We start from the raw sequence: 20,193 nt of genomic DNA on the forward strand, positions 1-20,193 counted from the left end.
CAGCTTGGCCCATTCCCCACCCCAACACCCACTTCCGTAAAATCCTCTGCATTTAATATGTGGCCGCTGTTAAATTTCCCATTAGTTAAAATTCCCCGCTTGTTTATTTTGCCTTTTTTTTAAAAACAGAGGTGCTGGAGTGGTGCTCTGGTGGGCTCTGGCAGGACTGCACCCCTCGACGGGACCAGGACTAACGTGAGCCCATATTGACAAGTGGTTACATGGGTGTACCAGTGGTGGTGACAGCCCCCTTACCTTCTAGGCTGCTAGGCTTCAGCTTACTCAGCCTAATGGTTAATCCATCACTGCCCCCCTCCCATCAGGAAGAAGATTCACGAGTGAGGGATCAGGAACCACCAGATCCCAGGATAGTTTCTTTCTCGTCATTATCAATGAACACCAAATAGTAAACTTAGGTTGCCTTTGTTCTGCACCAACTGATTTGCTTGCAAAATAAGCACCAACACTGTATGTGAGAACATATGTGAACTTTGCACAGTTAAATACAAGGGCTTGCATTTGGGGAAATTGAGATTATCCTGAGATTGAATGAGAAACTGAATGAACAACGACTGACCTATCTTAAGAAGAGTTGTTGATTCTCTGACATGGCCGTTCAACATGAACCAAACCAAAGAATTCCAATAAATCAAGCTAAAATGATAATCAACCCTTTGCTACGTCTGACCTCTCATAACCCTGGAGCTGTGAAAAAGGGAGCTCTTAAGTGAAACTCCATTGCCTGGTTAAAGCCCTGATGGTCACTCTGAGTTGGGGCAAAAAGGTGGAAATGGGCAATAATTAAAAGGGATGCTGCCCAAAGACCAGCGAACTTTTCCTTCACACACAGGCAACGCTTTTGGAATTAGGGATTTGCCTTGAGATTGTTCCACTGGGAATTCTTTCTGGAGGCCTGATTCCTAATTGCTGCTCTGAAGTGTTCTTCCATCACATCTTCCTGAGCCAGGACACTGCACTGGTGTAAAGGAGTTTAAATTTGTCTCCTCTAGTAGTTACGTTAACCAGTCACGTATCATTGCCATAGACACATTTAAGTTTAATGGTTACTACTTCCGTCCTTAAACAGTTCCCTGCAGCCAGCATTTCAGTGGTCAAGATAAGACTGTCCAGTAATCTCACATCATTCTCCTGCAGTCATTGGTACTTATTGTAGACCAGAAACTTTCCCAGTTGTTCATTTAATTTGTGGGATGTGGACATCATTAGTAATGTCAGCATTTTTTACCCATTCCTAATTGTACTGGAAGTTGCTGATGCCTTATCTAGATTTATGCAAGCCCAACTGAGGAAGAAATCACAGTGCTTTCCCTAACAGAATAGTGATTCAGATTTCCTGTTTTGGAATAATGCAATAGTTTAATTTAAACTGTTGTCGTTGAAGTATATTTGTAGCTGTTTGGCTGCAGCTTGTAAGAATTTCAGTAGATTTAGAACATTACAGCACAATGCAGGCCCTTCAGCGCTGATCTTGTGCCCACCTATATAAACCTATTTTTTCTTGCATCCATGTGACAATCTAAGAGTCGTTTGAATGTCCCTACTGTACCAGCCTAAATGACCACTCCCGCAATGCATTTCAGGCACCCACTACTCTCTGGGTAAAATAATACCCCTGACATACTGCCCCCCCATACTTTCCTCCACTCACCTTAAACAGATGTCCTCTGATATTTGCTATTGTAATTGTATAATAAATAAGGTGCATTGTACTCATGGGTATAACAATAAACTCTCATCATCTAATCCCGATTGAATCACTGTAGTACATAAGCAGCCTTTTCACAGCAAATGACAGAGCAATAGGTTGTGTGCAGGTCTCAAATGGTGAAGAAGTGGCTCAATTCAAGAGGTTTCCATCAATGGTCAAGTTTTCAAACTAAAACAAGGGGCGTGGGAGCAAATGAAAATCATCCCTGCACCCTGAAATGCAATATAAAGGCACAGTAACAAAGCACCGGAACTAGATGCTGGCAGTTGCCTGGTTTCAGTCATGCTGCTGTACTTAGGGCCCTTTCTGCAGTCACATTTTCAGTTTTTCATGGACTTACCCCCAAGATCTTCCTTTGGCACCGGGCACACTCGGGAGCAAAGAACTGCTCGTAGCACTTCTCACAGTACACGGATCCCTTCTCCTCCACAAACCCAATGTGGGCAAGTGTTAGGCTGCAGTAGGTACAGGTAAACTCTTCCGGATGCCACGAGCGGCCCATGGCCACCAGAAACGGGCCTCTAACAGAGCAAACAGGAAGCGACTGTTAAAAGCTGCCAGTCCCAATGTTGATTTCCCTTCATTATCCTCACTCACTTCCCATTAACACCACTACCCCATGCACCTCAGCTACAATGCATATAAAAATCCTTTACCACCCTCTCTCAGCAGGCATTATTCAGTCCCTTCCGGTTTCCACCCTATCGTAGACAATTTCTTCACCTCACTCCTTTCCTTGCTGCTTAAAATGTGTTTATCTTCGAGAGTTATGAGGACAAATTGGATAGGCAGGGCTTGTTTTACCCAGGTGAAGGAGGGAGAGGTGCTACCTGATAGAAGTGTGCATGAAAGGAATAGAGAGAACAAATTGTCAAAATTCTCTTTTTTTAATCATTGGTGTGGCATCAAGAACAAGAGGGCAAAGGTTGAAGGTGAGAGGAAGGAGTTTTAAAGGGGATTTAAGGAGTAAGGATTTTACGGAGCAGTTGCTATCAGATGACATCTGTTTAAGTTGAGTGGAGGAAAGTTTAGGAGAGACGTCAGAGTTAAGTTTATTTTTACACGGGGATGGTATGTGCTTGGAATGCATTGTTGGGGGTGGTGATGTTGGAAGCTGGTACCATAGGGACATTGAAAAGACATTTGCATGGATGTGAGAAAAATAGAAGATGTGGGTGAGGTAAGGCTGGATTAGATCATTGAAGAGTTGGCTTACGTAGGTCAGCGCCACATTGTGAACTGGAGGGCCTGTACCGTGCTGTATTGTTCCATGTTCTATCTGGAACTCAGTACAAGAGCAGGTGATGGAATCAGATAGAGTCACTGTGTTTACGAGGAACTTAGACAGACAATGAAACAGGCAAGGCAGACAAATAAAACAATCCTAATGCAAGCAAATAAGATTGTGTGTCGCTGGGCAAAAAAAAGGTCAGCATGGATACAATGGGCTGAAGGGCCTACTTCTTTGTCATACGACTCAATGAGCCCAGACTAATGTCCGGAACCGATTAGTTGTTCCACGAGGAAACGTTCGACACGCTCAAGTTTACAAAGCTGAGAGGTAACAACCAAAATGTGGAGGGTGTTGTAGGTAGGATTTGCAGATGAGGCCTCTTCACCGGAGAACCTAGAACGAGAAGGTCATATTTACGAATAAAGAGATTGCCAACTTAAGAAAGGTGAGGCATTTTTTTTCTCTGAGGGCTATGAGCTTTGGAACTCTCTACCTCAAAAGGCCAGACGAAGAAGAATCTGGGAATTTTTTTTAGGACATTAATTCTTAGTTAAAAAGGTGAAGCCCTCGATAGCTTTATATTTTTTGCACTGTGAATAATTATTTATCTATCCTTGGATATTTATTATCATTTTTTTTGTTTTTGCATTTGTGGCTCCGTTTTATAATGATAGTAACTGGTGTATTTTATTTACCCGTTTGGTTTTAGCACATTGGCACATTGTACTTAGGCAGATGAGAGAAAAACATTCATTGAACATTGAAAGGTTGCTGGGTGGGGGGGCCCTGGAATGTTGAGGTTACAACCACATCAGCTTGAAGCTCTGAATGTCCTGCTCCTGCTCCCGGTGTGTATTTAGAACCAGAATATTGATGAAAGTGAGAACGGATGTCATTTGGTGGGGTGGAGGAGTGTTGACCATCGAAATGATTTGACTGCCTATCTTGAGATAGAGCTTTAGTGAACTTTAGTGAAATCCCTCCAACCAGAACTGTACCCGATACACTCCTCGTCAGAGCGGCAGAGAAATCCAGCAAGGATCGGGCCCTTTGGCCCAATGCAATCACGCCACCATCAAACATCCTTTTATAATAATCATACACTTATCCATGTTTTAAATTCTCTACACATTCTCAACAACCTGTGCCCTCCCTATCACCAAGATTCTCCCAGCTTTTGGAATTGGCCTTCATTGGGATGGGTATAAAGTACAGGTGCTCCTCAATTTCGGCAAGCCCATCGTAAGTCAAGAAAGAATACAGGGTATACCTTGTATAGCACCGACAGCTCTTTATAGGTCCTTACACTGATCCCACTGCCCCGCTCTTTCCCCACAGGCCTTTAGCATTCCAAATACTGATCCCACTGCCCCACTCTCTCACAACAGTGCTGTATCAGTCCCTGCAAGCTTTCTGACTGAACTAAAAGAAGTGATTGACCAAGGAGGCTACAAAGAATTCACAGAAGAGGAATTATCAAACATTTATTGGTAAAATCAATGATGCTTGTGATGACCTTACTTTAACATATGACCTGAAAGTAAATAGCAACAGACAGGCTATTGAACCATTATAACTTCGAAAGGTCCTGCAGCCTGTCCAGTTGTATGTTGGTGCAAGTCCCCCTGGAGAGCGCATCTGGCGGGTCATTGAGTTTACCAGGCCGATACAGTATGTCATAATTAAAGGTGGAGAGCTCGATTCTCCACCTGGCGATTTTGTCATTCTTGATCTTACCTCGCTGGGTATTGCTAATCATGAAGGAGACCGTGCGTTGGTCGGTCAGCAGTGTAAAGCGCCTGCCAGTGAGCTAGTGTCTCCAACGACGAACTGCTTCGACTATGGTCTGAGTGTTGGCTCTCAGGACCCTGGAGGGTTCTGGAGAAGAAGGCTACCGGCCGGCCAGCCTGGTTCACCAATGTTTATATGTACAGATTGTAGTGTAGGATGACTGTGATAGGCTGAGAGTGTAGCCACACCTACTGGCAGGTCATAAAGGATTGCTCCTAGCCAGACCAGGTCATTCTGGACTGGTCGACCTACTTGTGATATGCTCCAGTCTTTTAGTTAATAAAAGCCTTGGTTTGGATCAACAAGTCTTTGGTTCTTTCAATGCGCTCTACAGTTTTGAAGGGGTGGAGCGTATGCTACGGCTGAAATGCCTCGACATCGACCCACAGTCAGTTACATGCTCGAATAACGTTAAACACTGGGTGAGATGCTTCAAAATATACTTACAGCTCTCTGACCCTGCCGTGATAGAGGACAGCCATCGACTACTAATATTGATGACTATGGTGTCCCCGAGAGTCTACCAGAGTGTCCAGGATGCGACCACTTACACCGCAGCCATGAAGGTGCTGAAAGGGCTCTACGTTGAACAGGGTCTATGCTCGGTAAGTAGGGGAGCACCTGTACAAAAATTCCATTGCAGATGTGAATCTCTGCATCAAGAAAGCAACCCACACCATAAAGGACCCCAATCACCCTGGTCATTACCTCTTCTCACTGTTACCTTGGGCAGAAAGTACAGAAGCTTGAAGACCAGCACCTTTCAGTTCAAGAACAGTTTCTTTCAAGTGACTATCAGCAAGCCTCCTTTACTACCTTATCATATACTTCTTGAATACCACATTAAACACCTTTCTGCATGATTGCAACACCACTTCTTTCTTTTGCTCTCCAGTAATCGTGAATATTTATTATTTATCTTTTATTTTGTTATCTTTCTCTACTGTGGTAATTTAATGCATTTTTTTTAACATAAAGTGCTATTTGTCTTCAACAACTAAGAATTTTGGGCATACATGCATTGTATTTTGTATATGGCAATAAACTCATTATCATTTTCGGTCAGCTGCATGACTGTAATAGCCAATTAACCTATCAATCTGCACACCTTTAGGACATGGAGCACTGGAGAAAACCTGGCCACAGAGAGCAGCAATCAACCTGGGCCTCTGGCACAGTGAGGTAGCAGCTCCAACAGCTGAACACTGCTGCCCTCTCGTGTTCAAACAATTTAGGTCAACACCACCTTGCTGCTGCTGTGTGGCTCAGTGGATTCCTCCCCACAATATCTGCAGTAACCCCATTCAGAGAAGCTCCGTAAACCATGACAGATGCATAAAATAGCCAACTAGAACAAGAATTTCTTCTTCTTCTTTGGCTTGGCTTCGCGGACGAAGATTTATGGAGGGGTATGTCCACATCTGCTGCAGGCTCGTTGGTGACTGACAAGTCCGATGCGGGACAGGCAGGCATGGTTACAGCGGTTGCAAGGGAAAATTGGTTGGTTGGGGTTGGGTGTTGGGTTTTTCCTCCTTTGTCTTTTGTCAGTGAGGTGGGCTCTGTGGTCTTCTTCAAAGGAGGTTGCTGCCCGCCGAACAGTGAGGCGCCAAGATGAACGGTTGTAGGCGATATCAGCCCACTGGCAGTGGTCAATGTGGCAGGCAGCAAGAGATTTCTTTAAGCAGTCCTTGTACCTCTTCTTTGGTGCACCTCTGTCTCAGTGGCCAGTGGAGAGCTCGCCATATAACACGATCTTGGGAAGGCGATGGTCCTCCATTCTGGAGACGTGACCCACCCAGCGCAGTTTGGTCTTCAGCAGCGTGGATTCGATGCTTGCGGACTCAGCCAGCTCGAGTACTTCGATGTTGGTGAAGTCACTCCAATGAATGTTGAGGATGGAGTGGAGACAGCGCTGATGGAAGCATTCTAGGAGCCGTAGATGATGCCGGTAGAGGATCCATGATTCGGAGCCGAACAGGAGCGTGGGTATGACAACGGCTCTGTACACGCTGATCTGTGTGTTTCTTCAGGTGGTTGTTTTTCCAGACTCTTTTGTGTAGTCTTCCAAAGGTGCTATTTGCCTTGGCGAGTCTGTTGTCTATCTCGTTGTTGATCCTTGCATCAGATGAAATGGTAGGTAAACTGGTTGACCGATTTGAGTTCTGTGTGCCCGATGGAGATGTGGGGGTGCTGGTAGTCATGGTGGGGAGCTGGCTGATGGAGGACCTCAGTTTTCTTCAGGCTGACTTCCACGCCAAACATTTTGGCAGTTTCCGCAAAACAGGACGTCATGCGCTGGAGAGCTGGCTCTGAATGGGCAACTAAAGCGGCATCGTCTGCAAAGAGTAGTTCACGGACAAGTTGCTCTTGTGTCTTGGTGTGAGCTTTCAGGCACCTCAGATTGAAGAGATGGCCATCCGTGCAGTACCGGATGTAAACAGCGTCTTCATTGTTGAGGTCTTTCATGGCTTGTTTCAGCATCATGCTGAAGAAGATAGTAAAGAGGGTTGGTGCGAGGATGCAGCCTTGCTTCATGCCATTGTCAATGGAGAAGGGTTCGGAGAGCTCATTGCTGTATCTGACCCAACCTTGTTGGTTTTCGTGCAGTTGGATAACCATGTTGAGGAACTTGGGGGGGGGGGGGGGCATCCGAGGTGCTCTAGTATTTGCCAAAGCCCTTTCCTGCTCACGGTGTCGAAGGCTTTGGTGAGGTCAACAAAGGTGATGTAGAGTCCTTTGTTTTGTTCTCTGCACTTTTCCTGGAGCTGTCTGAGGGCAAAGACCATGTCAGTAGTTCCTCTGTTTGCACGAAAGCCACACTGTGATTCTGGGAGGACATTTTCGGCGACACTAGGTATTAATCTATTAAGGAGAATCCTAGCGAAGATTTTGCCTGAAATGGAGAGCAGCGTGATTCCTCTGTAGTTTGAGCAGTCTGATTTCTCGCCTTTGTTTTTGTACAGGATGATGATGATGGCATCATGAAGGTCCTGAGGCAGCTTTCCTTGGTCCCAGCAGAGCATGAAAAACTCATGCAGTTTGGCATGCAGAGTTTTGCCGCCAGCCTTCCAGACCTCTGGGGGGGATTCCATCCATACCTGTTGCTTTGCCACTTTTCAGTTGTTCAATTGCCTTGTATGTCTCTTCCCGGGTAAGGACCTCATCCAGCTCTAGACTCAAGGGCTGTTGAGGGAGCTGGAGCAGGGCAAATTCTTGGATTGAGCGGTTGGGACTGAAAAGAGATTGGAAGTGTTCTGACCATCGATTGAGGATGAAGATCTTGTCGCTGAGGAGGACTTCGCCGTCTGAGCTGCGCAGAGGGCTTGGACTTGGGGTGAGGGGCCTTACACAGCCGTTAATGTCTCATAAAAACCCCTGAAGTCGCCAATGTCGGCGCTAAGCTGGGTTCGTTTGGCGAGGCTAGTCCACCACTCATTTTGGATCTCCCGGAGTTTGCGCTGAAGATGGCTGCATGCGAGACGGAAGGCTCATTTTTTCTCTGGCCAGGATGGCTTTGGAAGGTGAGCCTGGTGGGCAGCTTGCTTCTTTGCCAGCAGCTCCTGGATTTCCTGGTTGTTTACTTCAAACCAGTCCTTGTTTTTCCTGGAGGAGAAGCCCAGTACCTCTTCAGTGGATTGCAGTATGGCCGTTTTCAGCTGATCCCAGAGGGTTTCAGGAGACGTGTCCGTGAGGCAGTTTGCATCCTCGAGTTTTGCTTGGAGGTTTGCCTGGAAGTTTCCTCTCACTTCGTCTGACTGCAAGTTTCCAACATTGAACCTCTTTCTGGGTTCAACAATTTAATAAATGAACGAATAACAGTTTGCAAGATAGTAGAATGTTTATCCTACTAATGGATTTCAGCCAGAAAACATGTCAATTCGTTTTGCACACCAGTATGACCTGGCCTCTTAGAATCTGGTGTAAAGTAATGTGCCACTCCATGCTGACAACAGAACAGGGGCAGGAGGAATGAAGTGTAATTATGCTAAAATGGCCCCATTTGATCTGCATGCCCTCACTCTCAACCAGTGAATGATGTCGCATTTATCTGGCTACAGGACAAGAGGCAACTTTGATAATGATGTCAAGCTAATTGTCATAAATATTACACAATGTACATAATCACCAAAATTCTTACCTCCTGGAGCTCAACAGGTACAGCATAAAAACTACAATAGTTTATACTAAATTAAAGATACTTAATACAAAAGAATAAATATTCACAGTTGCCACAGATCAATAATAAAAAGTGGTGTTACAATAGAGGTAGTGAAACACGAAAGTCTGTAGGCACTGTGACTGTAGTTAAAAACACAGAAATGCTGGAGGAACTCAGTAGGTCTCGCAGCGTCCACAGGAGGTAACGATATATAACAGTCCTTCTTCAAGGAATGCATAGAGGTAAACAAGAAAATCTGCAGATCCTGAGATCCAGGTAGTACACAAAAGTGCTGGAGAAAATCAGCAGGTCACACAGCTTCCATAGGCAGTCAATGTTTCAGGCCTGAGCCCTTCATCAAGCATGTCAAACATCACCTGGATAAAAAGGTGGGGGAGTGGGAGGAGCAGAGGCAAACAGGCAATAGGCGAGAGGGAAGAAGTGCAGACAGTCCTCTTTTGTGGTGTTGGAACATACCTGATTAGCGTAACAAGGGGAGGTACAAGAGCTGTTGGAAAGAAACCATTTTTGAACCTGGAGGTGCTGGTTTACAAACCTCTGTACCTTTAGCCTGAAGATAGCAGTGAGAAGAAGTTGTGGTCAAGATGATGGGAGTCCTTTATGATGTTGGCTGCCATTTTGAGATCGTGCCTCACACAGTTGTCTGTAATGAATGCATGTGGGCAGACTCTGGTTTTGCTTTGAATGCCAAACAGGACTTAGAAGATTCGATTTAAGCTCACGTGAAGTGCAGATCAGATATTTTGTCATATTGCCTGTGCAAATCCTAGCAGGAGAGGAGGAAGCTTCTTCAACAAATTCTCCTTCCATTACCTTCCTTTGTCCCACATTCATGCTCTTACAGAGAATGGTGGGTGCTTGGAACTGGCTGCCATGGTAAGTAGTGGAAACAGATACAAGTGGTTACATTCAAGAGGCTTTTAGATAGAGACATGAATATGCAGGGAAAAGGAGGATTAAGTTCATGAGCAGAACTTTAGTTTAATTTGGCATCATGCTTCGTGCAGACTTCGTGGGTTGAAGGGCCTGTTCTTGAATTGTATTGTTCTATATCTTAATGCTTTTGGTTTAAACAAAACTTCCCAGGTTCAGCATGAACAAATGATCCAGTGTAATTTATGGTCGAAGGTTCTTCCATCCCATGATTCCTACCTTCACTCCTGAAAGACCTGGCTCCAGTTTTCATATTCTTCCCTCGCCCTTCAACCCCCAACTCCGGCAAAGACTCCCCAAATGACAGAGAAGAACAAAAATTGTTGACACTGGAATCCTGAGCAAAAAGAAGCTGGAAGAACTCAGCAGGTCAGGCAGTGTCCATGGTTAGAAATGGTCAGTCAAGGTTCGGACCTTTTATCTAGAATGGTTTAATTTTTTAAAAATTAGCGATACATCACGGTAACATGCCCTGCCACCCCACGCTACCCAAATACATCCATATGTCCAATTGACCCACTAACTCCATTCGTTGTGAAGAGTGGGGTGGGGGGAGGAAGTGAATGGGAGAACCCAGAGGAAACTCATGCAGAAACAGCAAGAATGTACAAACTCCTACAGACTATGCTGGGCTTGAACTCAGGTCACTTGTGCTGTAATAGTGTTGCCCTATCCACTACACTAACTGTGCCACCATGCTGGCCTTCATTAGTCAGGGGATTGAGTTCAAGAGCTATGAGATAATGTTGCAGCTCTAGAAAACTCTGGTTAGACCATGCTTGGAGTACTGTATTCAGATCTGGTGGCCTTGTTATGGAGGAGGTGCAGAGAAGCTTTATCAGGATGTTCCTGGATTGGAGAACATGTTTTATGAGGCAAGTTTTACAGAGCTAAGGCGGCTGAAACATACACAAAGCAGAGTCCCAGTGATCTGGGTTCGAATCTGCCACTGACTTTAAGGAGTTTGTACGGTCTCCCCACGTCTGTGTTGTTTTCTTCCAGTTACTCCAGTTTCCTCCCAGCCTCCAAAAACATACAGGGTTGGTAGGTGATGGGAGGAGAGTTTGCACCTTCCATTCTAGTTCTGTGCATTCTGATGTGCTGTTGAGGCCAAAATGGGAATTCCATACTCTGCTACAGATCAACTGCTTGCCTTACTTCTTCCCAAAGCACAGGTAAGCACTCAATACACAAAAGTACTGGATAAACTCAGCAGGTCCTGCAGCATCGATAGCAGGCCAAGTTGTACAGCAGGCAAACACCCCCTTTGCTTAAAGTATTGTCCTTTCAACTATTCAGGAATTTGTATACAATTCTCACCTTACTATTAATCACGGGAGTACAAGATTTACACTGCTTAGTGCCGAGTGTATGCTTTACCATTCAGTGCATCACGGTTAATCTTTACCCCAGAACTACTGTTCTGCACCAAGGCTACATCTGTCTTGAATACACTTCATGACTAAGTCTCCACTGCAGGTGAGGAATCTCTTCTCATCTCTGTCCTGAATGGAAACTACCTGGTTCTGGGCTTCTACCCTTGCTGAGTGGGAGCCTCAGTAGAACAACACCTTTGAGTCCCACCTCTTACCTTATAACCAGGTTGCAGTGGGCACACATGGGTGTCCTGTTCCCAGCTGGGATATGCTCAGCCATCTGAACCAACGTGTCATCGTCTTGCACTGCTGGTGGCTTGTTCGTTGCAGTGCTGGGCACCTTTGAGTTGGGTGTAGAATTGGCAGGGGCAACATTTGCAGTGGGAAGTGTTGCCTTAGAAAAACTATTCACTGCAGGTGAACACAAACACAAAAATCAGTTCACTTTTCATTGAACATGCCCGACAGTGTCACCAACTCCGCAATGCAAGTTATCTAGCTATCAGTTTGAGCACAGCCCGCTCTCGCAAAAATGGGTGTGAGAGTGTTTAGTGGGTCATTGCTCTCGACCTGGTCCATGCCACTCATTCATCACCCATCATCTCCCTCAGGCCTGGCCTTGCCATTGTGACCTGCAGTTAAGGGTGCCAGACCTCAGGGAGTAGACACTGGACACACTCCCACCAACCATGTACTGACAGGATCCTTGGCCACTGTTTTCAATCAGCACCTTCGGATAGAAACTACTAAAATTGTTAATTTATGAAAAATAAATTAATGTGAAACATATTTATTATGCAAATTAATGAGAATTTTTTTAAAAAAATGAACACATGATTCTTTTTTGGAAAATGAATGTGTCCATTTCTACAAAGGAGGCTTTAGCAAACATGGATTGGCCATTTGGCTCATTACGCAGAGGAGAGTCCCTCCGTTTGGTGCTTGGCCCAGTTGTAACAAGATGGAGAAATGCTGTAACATGGTGAATTATCAACAGGTCAGACAAGAAGCTGGTCAGGACAAAGGTCATTTCCATGTGCTACCTGGAAGGTCATCTGACCACCAAGCTAGGAAGCAGGTCAAAAGTCCCCACCCACTGCCAATGAAAGTCAGACCCATTCACAAGTAAAGACACTTTCCAATTGGTCCTCCTCCTCCTCACCCACATTCACATGGGCCTACCTGTACCAGCTCAATAGCAGGCTGCAGGATAAAAACCCAGTATATGAGCTAGCTCTCTCTCTTTTCCCTTGGAACCATCCCTAAGATACAGTCCAGGATGCGAGCTGCAGTTGATGTCGGAGGACTAATTGTAAGGTGTGTGCTAGTGAAGAGTTGGGGCTATTTGTGACATGCGCTGGGATAGCCTATCGTGTCCTGCCTGTTGTAACTTGCATTAAGATATATAATGTTGGTGTGCTCCTAAATGTCCTCCTTCTGTGTGGTGACCTTCTGAGATTTGGTTTTCTACAGTAGAAGTCCTAAAATTGAGACTGCTTGGTGGATAGAGTGTGTTCTCTCGTTGGATGCCAAAAAAGTGTGTGATCAAGTGGAATGGGAATATATGTTTGCTACTCTAAAGAAATTCAATTTTGTCCGATTTTTATCAAGTGAATTAAACTATTGTATTTAAGTCCTAGTGCTTCAATATAGTCAAATTTACAACAAGCAACGTTTTTAGGGTTAGTCTGGATTTTTGGATTTTCTGAATTCTCGGACAGTATTTTTAAAATTAAAGTTTAATGAGGAATATGGAAGAGATGAACAGGTAAATTTTGATAATTTATTCATTAGCAAAAGGAGCATGCTTCATTTATTAAAATGAACAGTTGTAAATAAAAATAAAAATGCCACTGTGACACTTGCCCGTGCACTCAGGCACACAAAAAACCCGACAATTTTAAAAAGTTGAGAGATTTCAAAAAAAGTCTGGATTCTCGAGTGGTCTGGATTTCTGGACTTCCACTCTCAATTCTCAGAATGAAATTTGTTTCCAAATAGCGTCATTGCTTTACACAAAAAGAATCACTCTCTGAAAGTAGCCACACAAGAAAACAAAGTGGCTAAGAATGCATATGACACGCTTGCCATCGCTGGTTAGGGCATCAAGAACATGAGTAAGAATTTCTCTGTTAAGGGAATTGGTAACGATTGATATAAGTATTGTATCCTTGGGAAGACATTCATTTTAATACAATTTACCCTCCCTATCAACGTTAGTGGTAATTCTTTCCAATGTTCTAAGTCCTCCTGCAATTTCTTTATTAGTGGCTGATAATTTAATTTGTACAGGTGGCTTAAATTATTATCTTATCTAATACCTAGGTATCGGATTGCTTGTGTTTGCCATTTCAATGGTGATTCTTTTTTAAATTCTGTATAATCTGCATTACTCATTGGCATCGCTTCACTTTTATTTGTGTTGATCTTGTCCCCTGATATTTCTTCATATTCCTTCAATTTCTTATGTAGTTCTTTTATTGATATTTCTGGTTCTGTTAACTATGATGTCATCTGCAAATAAACTGATTTTATACTCTTTCTCCTTTATTTTTTTCTCTTTTTTAATGGTTCTATTGCTAAAGCGAACAGTGAGAAAGATAGTGGACATCCCTGCCTAGTTGACCTACTTAATTTAAATTGGTTTGATACATATCTATTTACTGTTACCTTCGCCAATGGTCCATTATATAATGCTTTAATCCAATTAATATATTTTTCTGGTAGATTGAACCTCTGTAGTACTTTGAATAAATAATTCCATTCTACCCTCTCAAAGGCTTTTTCTGCGTCTAAAGCTACAGCCACTGTTGGCTTCTTATTTCCTTGAATTGCATGAATTTAATGAACTAAAGAGAATAATAAGGACATTTTTATGGAAAAGGGGGAAACCGAAGATAGCGTTAGATAAATTAACCAGAGAGGTACAACCAAGGTGGTTTACAATTACCAATCTTTAAAAATTATTATAGAGCAGCACAATTAAGGTATTTATCAGATTTTTATCAGTTAAGGGAAAAACCAGATTGGACTAAGATAGGGCTAGATAAAATAGGGGAGAAGGTACCAGAACATATACTTTATAAGTGGGATGAAAAGCTGATACGATATGAAAGCTCACCAGTATTGCAGCATTTGCTCAATATATGGAAGAAGATTCACTTAGAAAGGAAAAAAAATTGCCAAGTACCAAAATTATTATTAATGCAAAATCAGCTAATCTCTTTTACAATAGATAATCTTTCCTTCAGAGAATGGGAGAGAAAAGGAATTAAAAGAATAGAAAATTGTTCTTTGGGAAATAATTTATTAACATTTGAACAAATGAAGTACAAATATGGAATAACTCATGGTACAATGTTTGCATACCATGAACTGAAAGCCTACTTAAAGGATAAATTGGGAAACAGACTGAGATTACCAGAAGGAAACAGCTTTGAATATGTGATTACAGAAACAATGATAATTAAAAGAATTATAATGAACATGTACATCAAGCTGCAAGAGAAGAAAAATGATGAAATAAGCTATAAACCCAAACAAAAGTGGGAAAAAGATTTAAACATTCAGATAAAAAATGAAATATGGGAAAAGCTATGCTCTGGAACTATGAAGAATATAATAAACACAATGTTACATATGATACAGTATAATTGGTTACACAGGTTATATATCATGCACCAAAAGTTAAATAAATGGGATCCAACATTATCAGATAGATGTTTTCGCTGTAAGCAGGAAATGGGAACGACAGTACATGCAATTTGGGCATGTGAGAAAGTGAAAAAAGTTTTGGGAAGATCTAAATCAGGAATTAAATAAAATCACAAAAAGCAACGTACCAAAAAATCCAGAGATCTTTCTTCTAAGTAATATAAGAGGTAAAGAATTAGGCCTCAAACTGGATGAAGCGCAAAAAAAAGATTTATTATGATAGCCTTAGCTGTAGCAAAAAAATGTATAATGTCAACTTGGAAATCAGAAGAGAGCCTGAGAATACAGCAATGGTACATGGAAATGAATAAATGTATTCCATTGGAAAAAATAACATATAATTTTTAAAAATAAAGTCACATTATTTGAACAAATTTGGGAACCGTACATGGAACATAACAGAGAGAGCTTGCCTCGGACCTCCACCCCTAAAATGATAAGAAGACAGAATGACTTGATCCAGTGTGTAAAAGTAGATGACACAATTTTCTTGTTTATTTTCATTGTGTGATGACATTGTTTAATGGTTTTATTGTATTGTATATGTTGAACGTTTAATGGGTTTGGAGGGGGGTGGAAAGGGGGAGGGAAGGTAGGGGGGAAAAAAAGGGAGAAAATGCCACTGTGTATATTTAAGAGGGAAATGTTTGTATGTATTTTGATTGATATGGTTCACAGTGTGAAAAATTTAAAAAAAAGAACATGAGTGAAGAAGCCACGTTTTAGCTCCAAAAAATTCTGGTCAGGTCACACTTACAATCCTGCCTGCAGCTCTGGAAAGGGTCCAGAAGAGGTTAACCAGGATGCTGTCTGGAGTAGAGGTGATGAGCTATGGGGAGAGGTTGGACAAACTGGTTGTTTTCTCTGGAGGGTCAGAGGCTGAGGTGAGACCTGAGAAGCTTATAAAATTATGAGAGGCATTGATAAATAGCCAGTCAGAATCTTTCTCCCAGGGCAAAAAAAAAGTCAAATATTGGAAGACATGGTTTTGGGTGGGAAAGGGGGTTGGGGAATTTAAAGGAGATGTGCAGAACAAGCTTTTTTTCACACTGCAAGTGGTGGGTGCCTGGAATGTGCTTCTAGAGGCACTGGTAGAAGCAGCTATGATAGTGGCATATAACAGGCTTCTAGGCAAACACATGAATTGGAGGGCCATGTGGAAGGAGCAGGTTCGGCACAGACATCTTGGGCCCAAGGGCATGGTCCTGGCTGAAATGTTCTTTGTTCAAACCTGGTAATCTTGTGGTGAAGTTATGAACTAGCAATGCAAAGGGTTGATCCATGGACAAATCCCTCACCAGAATGAGGTATATAAATTCAGTTAATTAAATAACCAGAGAACAATAATCTGGTATTTGTAATAGAGAACTGATCATTATTATTTACTTTGAAAACAGAATAGGTTTTTGAATGCTTGTATCATTTTTTTCATTCTTGGGAAGTACGCTTCTGGTGATCTTTGTTTGTCAGGGTTGTGTTTGCGGACATGTGCACCGGCACACTCAAAAACAAAATAAATTTAGTGAAAGACAAAACTCGGCCGCTAATGATTTTGGATGTTAATATGTAACAGTAATTAAAAATATTTGTGGGGGAACAATGGCACAATAGTTGCAGCTGGTGAAGCTGCTGCCTCAATGCGCAAGAGGTCTGGTTTTGATCATGATCTTGGGTGCTGCCTGTGCAGAGTTTGCAGGTACTTCCTGTGATCACATGGGTTTCCTCCCACAACCATAACGCTGGCAGGTTAATTGGTCTCAAAAGCATTTAGGTGAGTCATGGAATCAGCGGGGACATGATGGGAAAGTGAGAAGAATAAAATGTTGGACTTGAATATTAAGCCAAGTGGCTGCTCGATGGTTGATGTGGACAGCTAGCTGAAGGCACTGCTCTGTGACTCCATAACCTTGAGACTATGAATCTACCTGTTTACCAGGAGGAAATCTGACGAACCTGGTTTGGGCAGCAATGGACACATCTTAAATGACCTTTGCAATGGTCAAGACACTCACTTCCAGGCCTACTAGGAATGGACAATAAGTGTGGGTCTTGCTTTTCATTCCTTTCCTGAATTAGAAACGTCTTGATTTGCCAAGGCAATCAATGGACACTTTGTAGAGAAAGGGTTGTTCAAAATAAATTATTGTTGTGTCGTTCCTGCAGATTTAAGAACAGTGTGTACTGAAGCTAAGAACTTGTGACACCACGCTTGCCAAATGATTAGACGAGCATATTTTAAAAAGCATCTAGCCATTTGCTTGCAGTGTAGTCTATTCAAAATGGACATGATATTTGTTATAATTTAATATATTTACATTTATTATAAAGGAAGTTTGCCAATTGCACAGTCACACTGCCCCTACAATTAAGTCTGGCTGTAAATGCCATGTTACCCTGAATGATTCTAATAATCGGTCCAAAATTTTAATTACCCAAATTCAATCAAGGTCTCCCACAAAAACTTCAGATATATCATTACCTGGAAAGAAAGTACCACGTGATGTTTTCATGGCCAAGTGGACAGTGAATGCCCAGGGTGGCACGGTTATCATAGAGGTGAGCACATCGCAATTACAGAGCCAGTGACCTGAGATTGCATCCGGCGCTGTCTGTAAGGAGTTTGTATGTTTTCCCCATGACCTGTGTAAATTTTGTCCAGGTGCTCCAGTTTTCTCCCATCCTCCAAAACGTATGAGGTTGGTAGATTAATTGGGTGGCATAGGTCTCATGGGTTGATACTGTGCTGTATCGAGAACATTTCATAAAACCTTGCTTTTCTCTCCATAGATGTCACAGACCTCTCCCCAATTACCTTCATTAACGGAAACAGAAAATGCTGAAAATATTCAGCAGGTCAGACAGCCTCTGTGTGAAGAGAGACAGAGTCAATGATACAGGTTGAAGAGCCTTCAAGGAGACAAAGGAAGCTTGTAAACCTGTGAGGATGGTCGGGGAGTCTCTGATAGGATAAAAAGTGGGTGGTCATGTTAACGGGCAGTGTTAACTCTATTTTGCTTCCTCACTTCCAGATGAGTCTGCCTGCTGGATGTTTAATGGCACCTTGGCAAACTTCTACAGGTGTTTAATGAAAAGTGTGTTGACCGACTGCTTCACGGTTTGGTGTGGGAGCACCCATTCCTATGAGCATAGAGCTCTGTAAAAGGTAGTGAACACAACCCAATACCTCAAGTAAATCTCTCCCCATCATCAAGAAAATCTACATGGATTGCTGCCATTGGAGAGCAGCAGCAATCATCAAGGATCCACACCACCTAGGACGGGCTCTGTTCTCACTGCTGCTATCAGGTGGCATAAGACTCACACCACCAGGTTCAGGAACAGTTGCTATCCCTCCAAACATCAGACTCCTAAACAACACACAGAGACTCATTTAAAGACTCTTACTTTACACATTATTTATTACTGCATTTGCACAGCAGTTTACATTTCTTTCTTTGTTTAGGTTTCTCTCTTTTGTGTATGTAGCTTTTTCTTAAGTACAGTTCACACTACCTATAAGTAGAAATTCTGCGTGGCCGGCCAAAAAAAATCTTGAGTTTTGTGTAATGTCACATATGTACTCTTGACAATAAATTTGAAATTTCAGTGTTGACTTGCTTTGCTTCAGACCATTTTTTATTGACCTGCGAAGGACTGAAGTGCATCCAGAGACACTATCCCAAACACCATCAGTAGTGGATCAATGGGTAACGCCCTTAGTGCAGAGTCTAAAGATGTGGGTTCCAGTCCCACTCTGGGAACTCATGCACTTGGGAGGACTGAATGAGTCCTCGGTTGTCAGAGCCTTCTGCTCATTCTATGATGTGAAAGATCTGTCAGCACTCTTTCATGGAAAAGTAGGGGAGTAAGAAGAAAAGGTACAATATTATCCCTCAATAATCACCAGAAGCAGATAACCTTATTATTACCACATTGTTTTTTGTGGGAATGTCCTGTTCACAAACAGACACAGAGAAAATAGAGGGCAGAAGTTCTCTCTGCCTAGGAGGCACAGGGATGCCAGAAGGATTGGAATGATCAGCGCTGAGGGGCAGAGCCACAACAGAATGAAACAGTTTACCTGTTGAGTTTCCAGGTTGCCAGATGGTTGTCTTGGCTGCACCAGAGGCTCCGCTGGGCTTGAAGGCCGGGCTGGACACAGCAGCAGCGGGGGAGGTGCGGCAGACTCCACTGGGCTTCGATATTGGTTTGACCGAGGCAGTGGCTGGGCCAATGGGTTGCAGAACCTCCGAGTGCTCTCCACTGCAAACAAAGCAAGACAGAAAACAATCTTCAGTTCTTTATGCAATACTGACCGCTGCCAGCTCCCTCTGCAATTGTAGACTCTTGCACAGAGCTTCCACGAGGTCTTAATGCTCATCTTGTGTTACTACAGCTCATCACATGACCAACTGCTGACTGCTGCAGGTTCACCCAAGTGCAATGTAAAGATGCACCAAAGTTCTTACTTGCATAGGTTTCCAGTTTGGCTGCAGCAAGGAAGAATTTCGATGCATCTGTACATAGTACTTACATATACGACAATATGCTCTCATATCAGATCACACGGGAGTTATTTGACATTGGAAATCATCAAACTGTTGATGCCAACATAAAGGCCTGGCTGCCACTTTTTTTTCTTACACAATGGAAACTGAATATATATCTATCTTCTATATTTATTATCTCTAATTTAATGTACACTATTGTGGTTACCTTTTTAACCACTACTTGATTGGCTGCAGCAAACAAAAATTTGAGTGCATATATACATTGTACAATATATTGTGCTGCATGTCTAAATTATATTTAAATTAAAAACTTAAATATGACAATAAACATCATCATGATCGGTCATTGAAGTCAATCTTCAGTTCTATTATGGAGACACACGAGAAATTGCCGATGCTGGATTCACGCTGGCTATCTCCCCTCTGGACTCTCAGTCTCCGTAAAAGGTTCTGACCCGAAATGTCCCCAGCCCTTTTGCCCCTACCGAGGCTGCTTGACCAGCCGAGTTCTTTTGACAGATTGCCTTTTGCTTTTGTCACAATGTTTTGTTTGCTACTTTTCGAATGCTACTAAAGTAAATAAACATAGGCCAAGGATGTTTATTGGCATCGCCACTGCACATGGGCAATGATTTGAAACTGAGGGTGCTCAGAGCCAAGAGCTCTATGGTAAGTGCTCCATGCTGAGTTGTTGCTTCCCACTGAAGACTGCAAATTCTTTTCCA

At 42.9% G+C, this 20,193-nt stretch overlaps 1 protein-coding gene across 9 annotated transcripts in view; it reads right to left on the bottom strand.

Moving 5' to 3' along the window:
- pdlim5a (PDZ and LIM domain 5a) overlaps nucleotides 1-20,193 on the bottom strand; it is a 270,064-nt gene that overhangs the window by 16,979 nt on the left and 232,892 nt on the right. For all 9 annotated transcript variants that reach the window (XM_069925683.1, XM_069925688.1, XM_069925686.1 and 6 more), the window contains 3 exons: nucleotides 19,039-19,220; nucleotides 11,459-11,654; nucleotides 2,070-2,250 (listed from right to left, as the gene is read on the bottom strand). In XM_069925683.1, the coding sequence (XP_069781784.1) occupies nucleotides 2,070-2,250; nucleotides 11,459-11,654; nucleotides 19,039-19,220 (559 nt within the window). The remainder of the gene's footprint in view (nucleotides 1-2,069; nucleotides 2,251-11,458; nucleotides 11,655-19,038; nucleotides 19,221-20,193) is intronic.

The sequence above is a fragment of the Narcine bancroftii genome, chromosome 3 (genome assembly GCF_036971445.1).
Source record: "Narcine bancroftii isolate sNarBan1 chromosome 3, sNarBan1.hap1, whole genome shotgun sequence".
NCBI lineage: Eukaryota > Metazoa > Chordata > Chondrichthyes > Torpediniformes > Narcinidae > Narcine > Narcine bancroftii.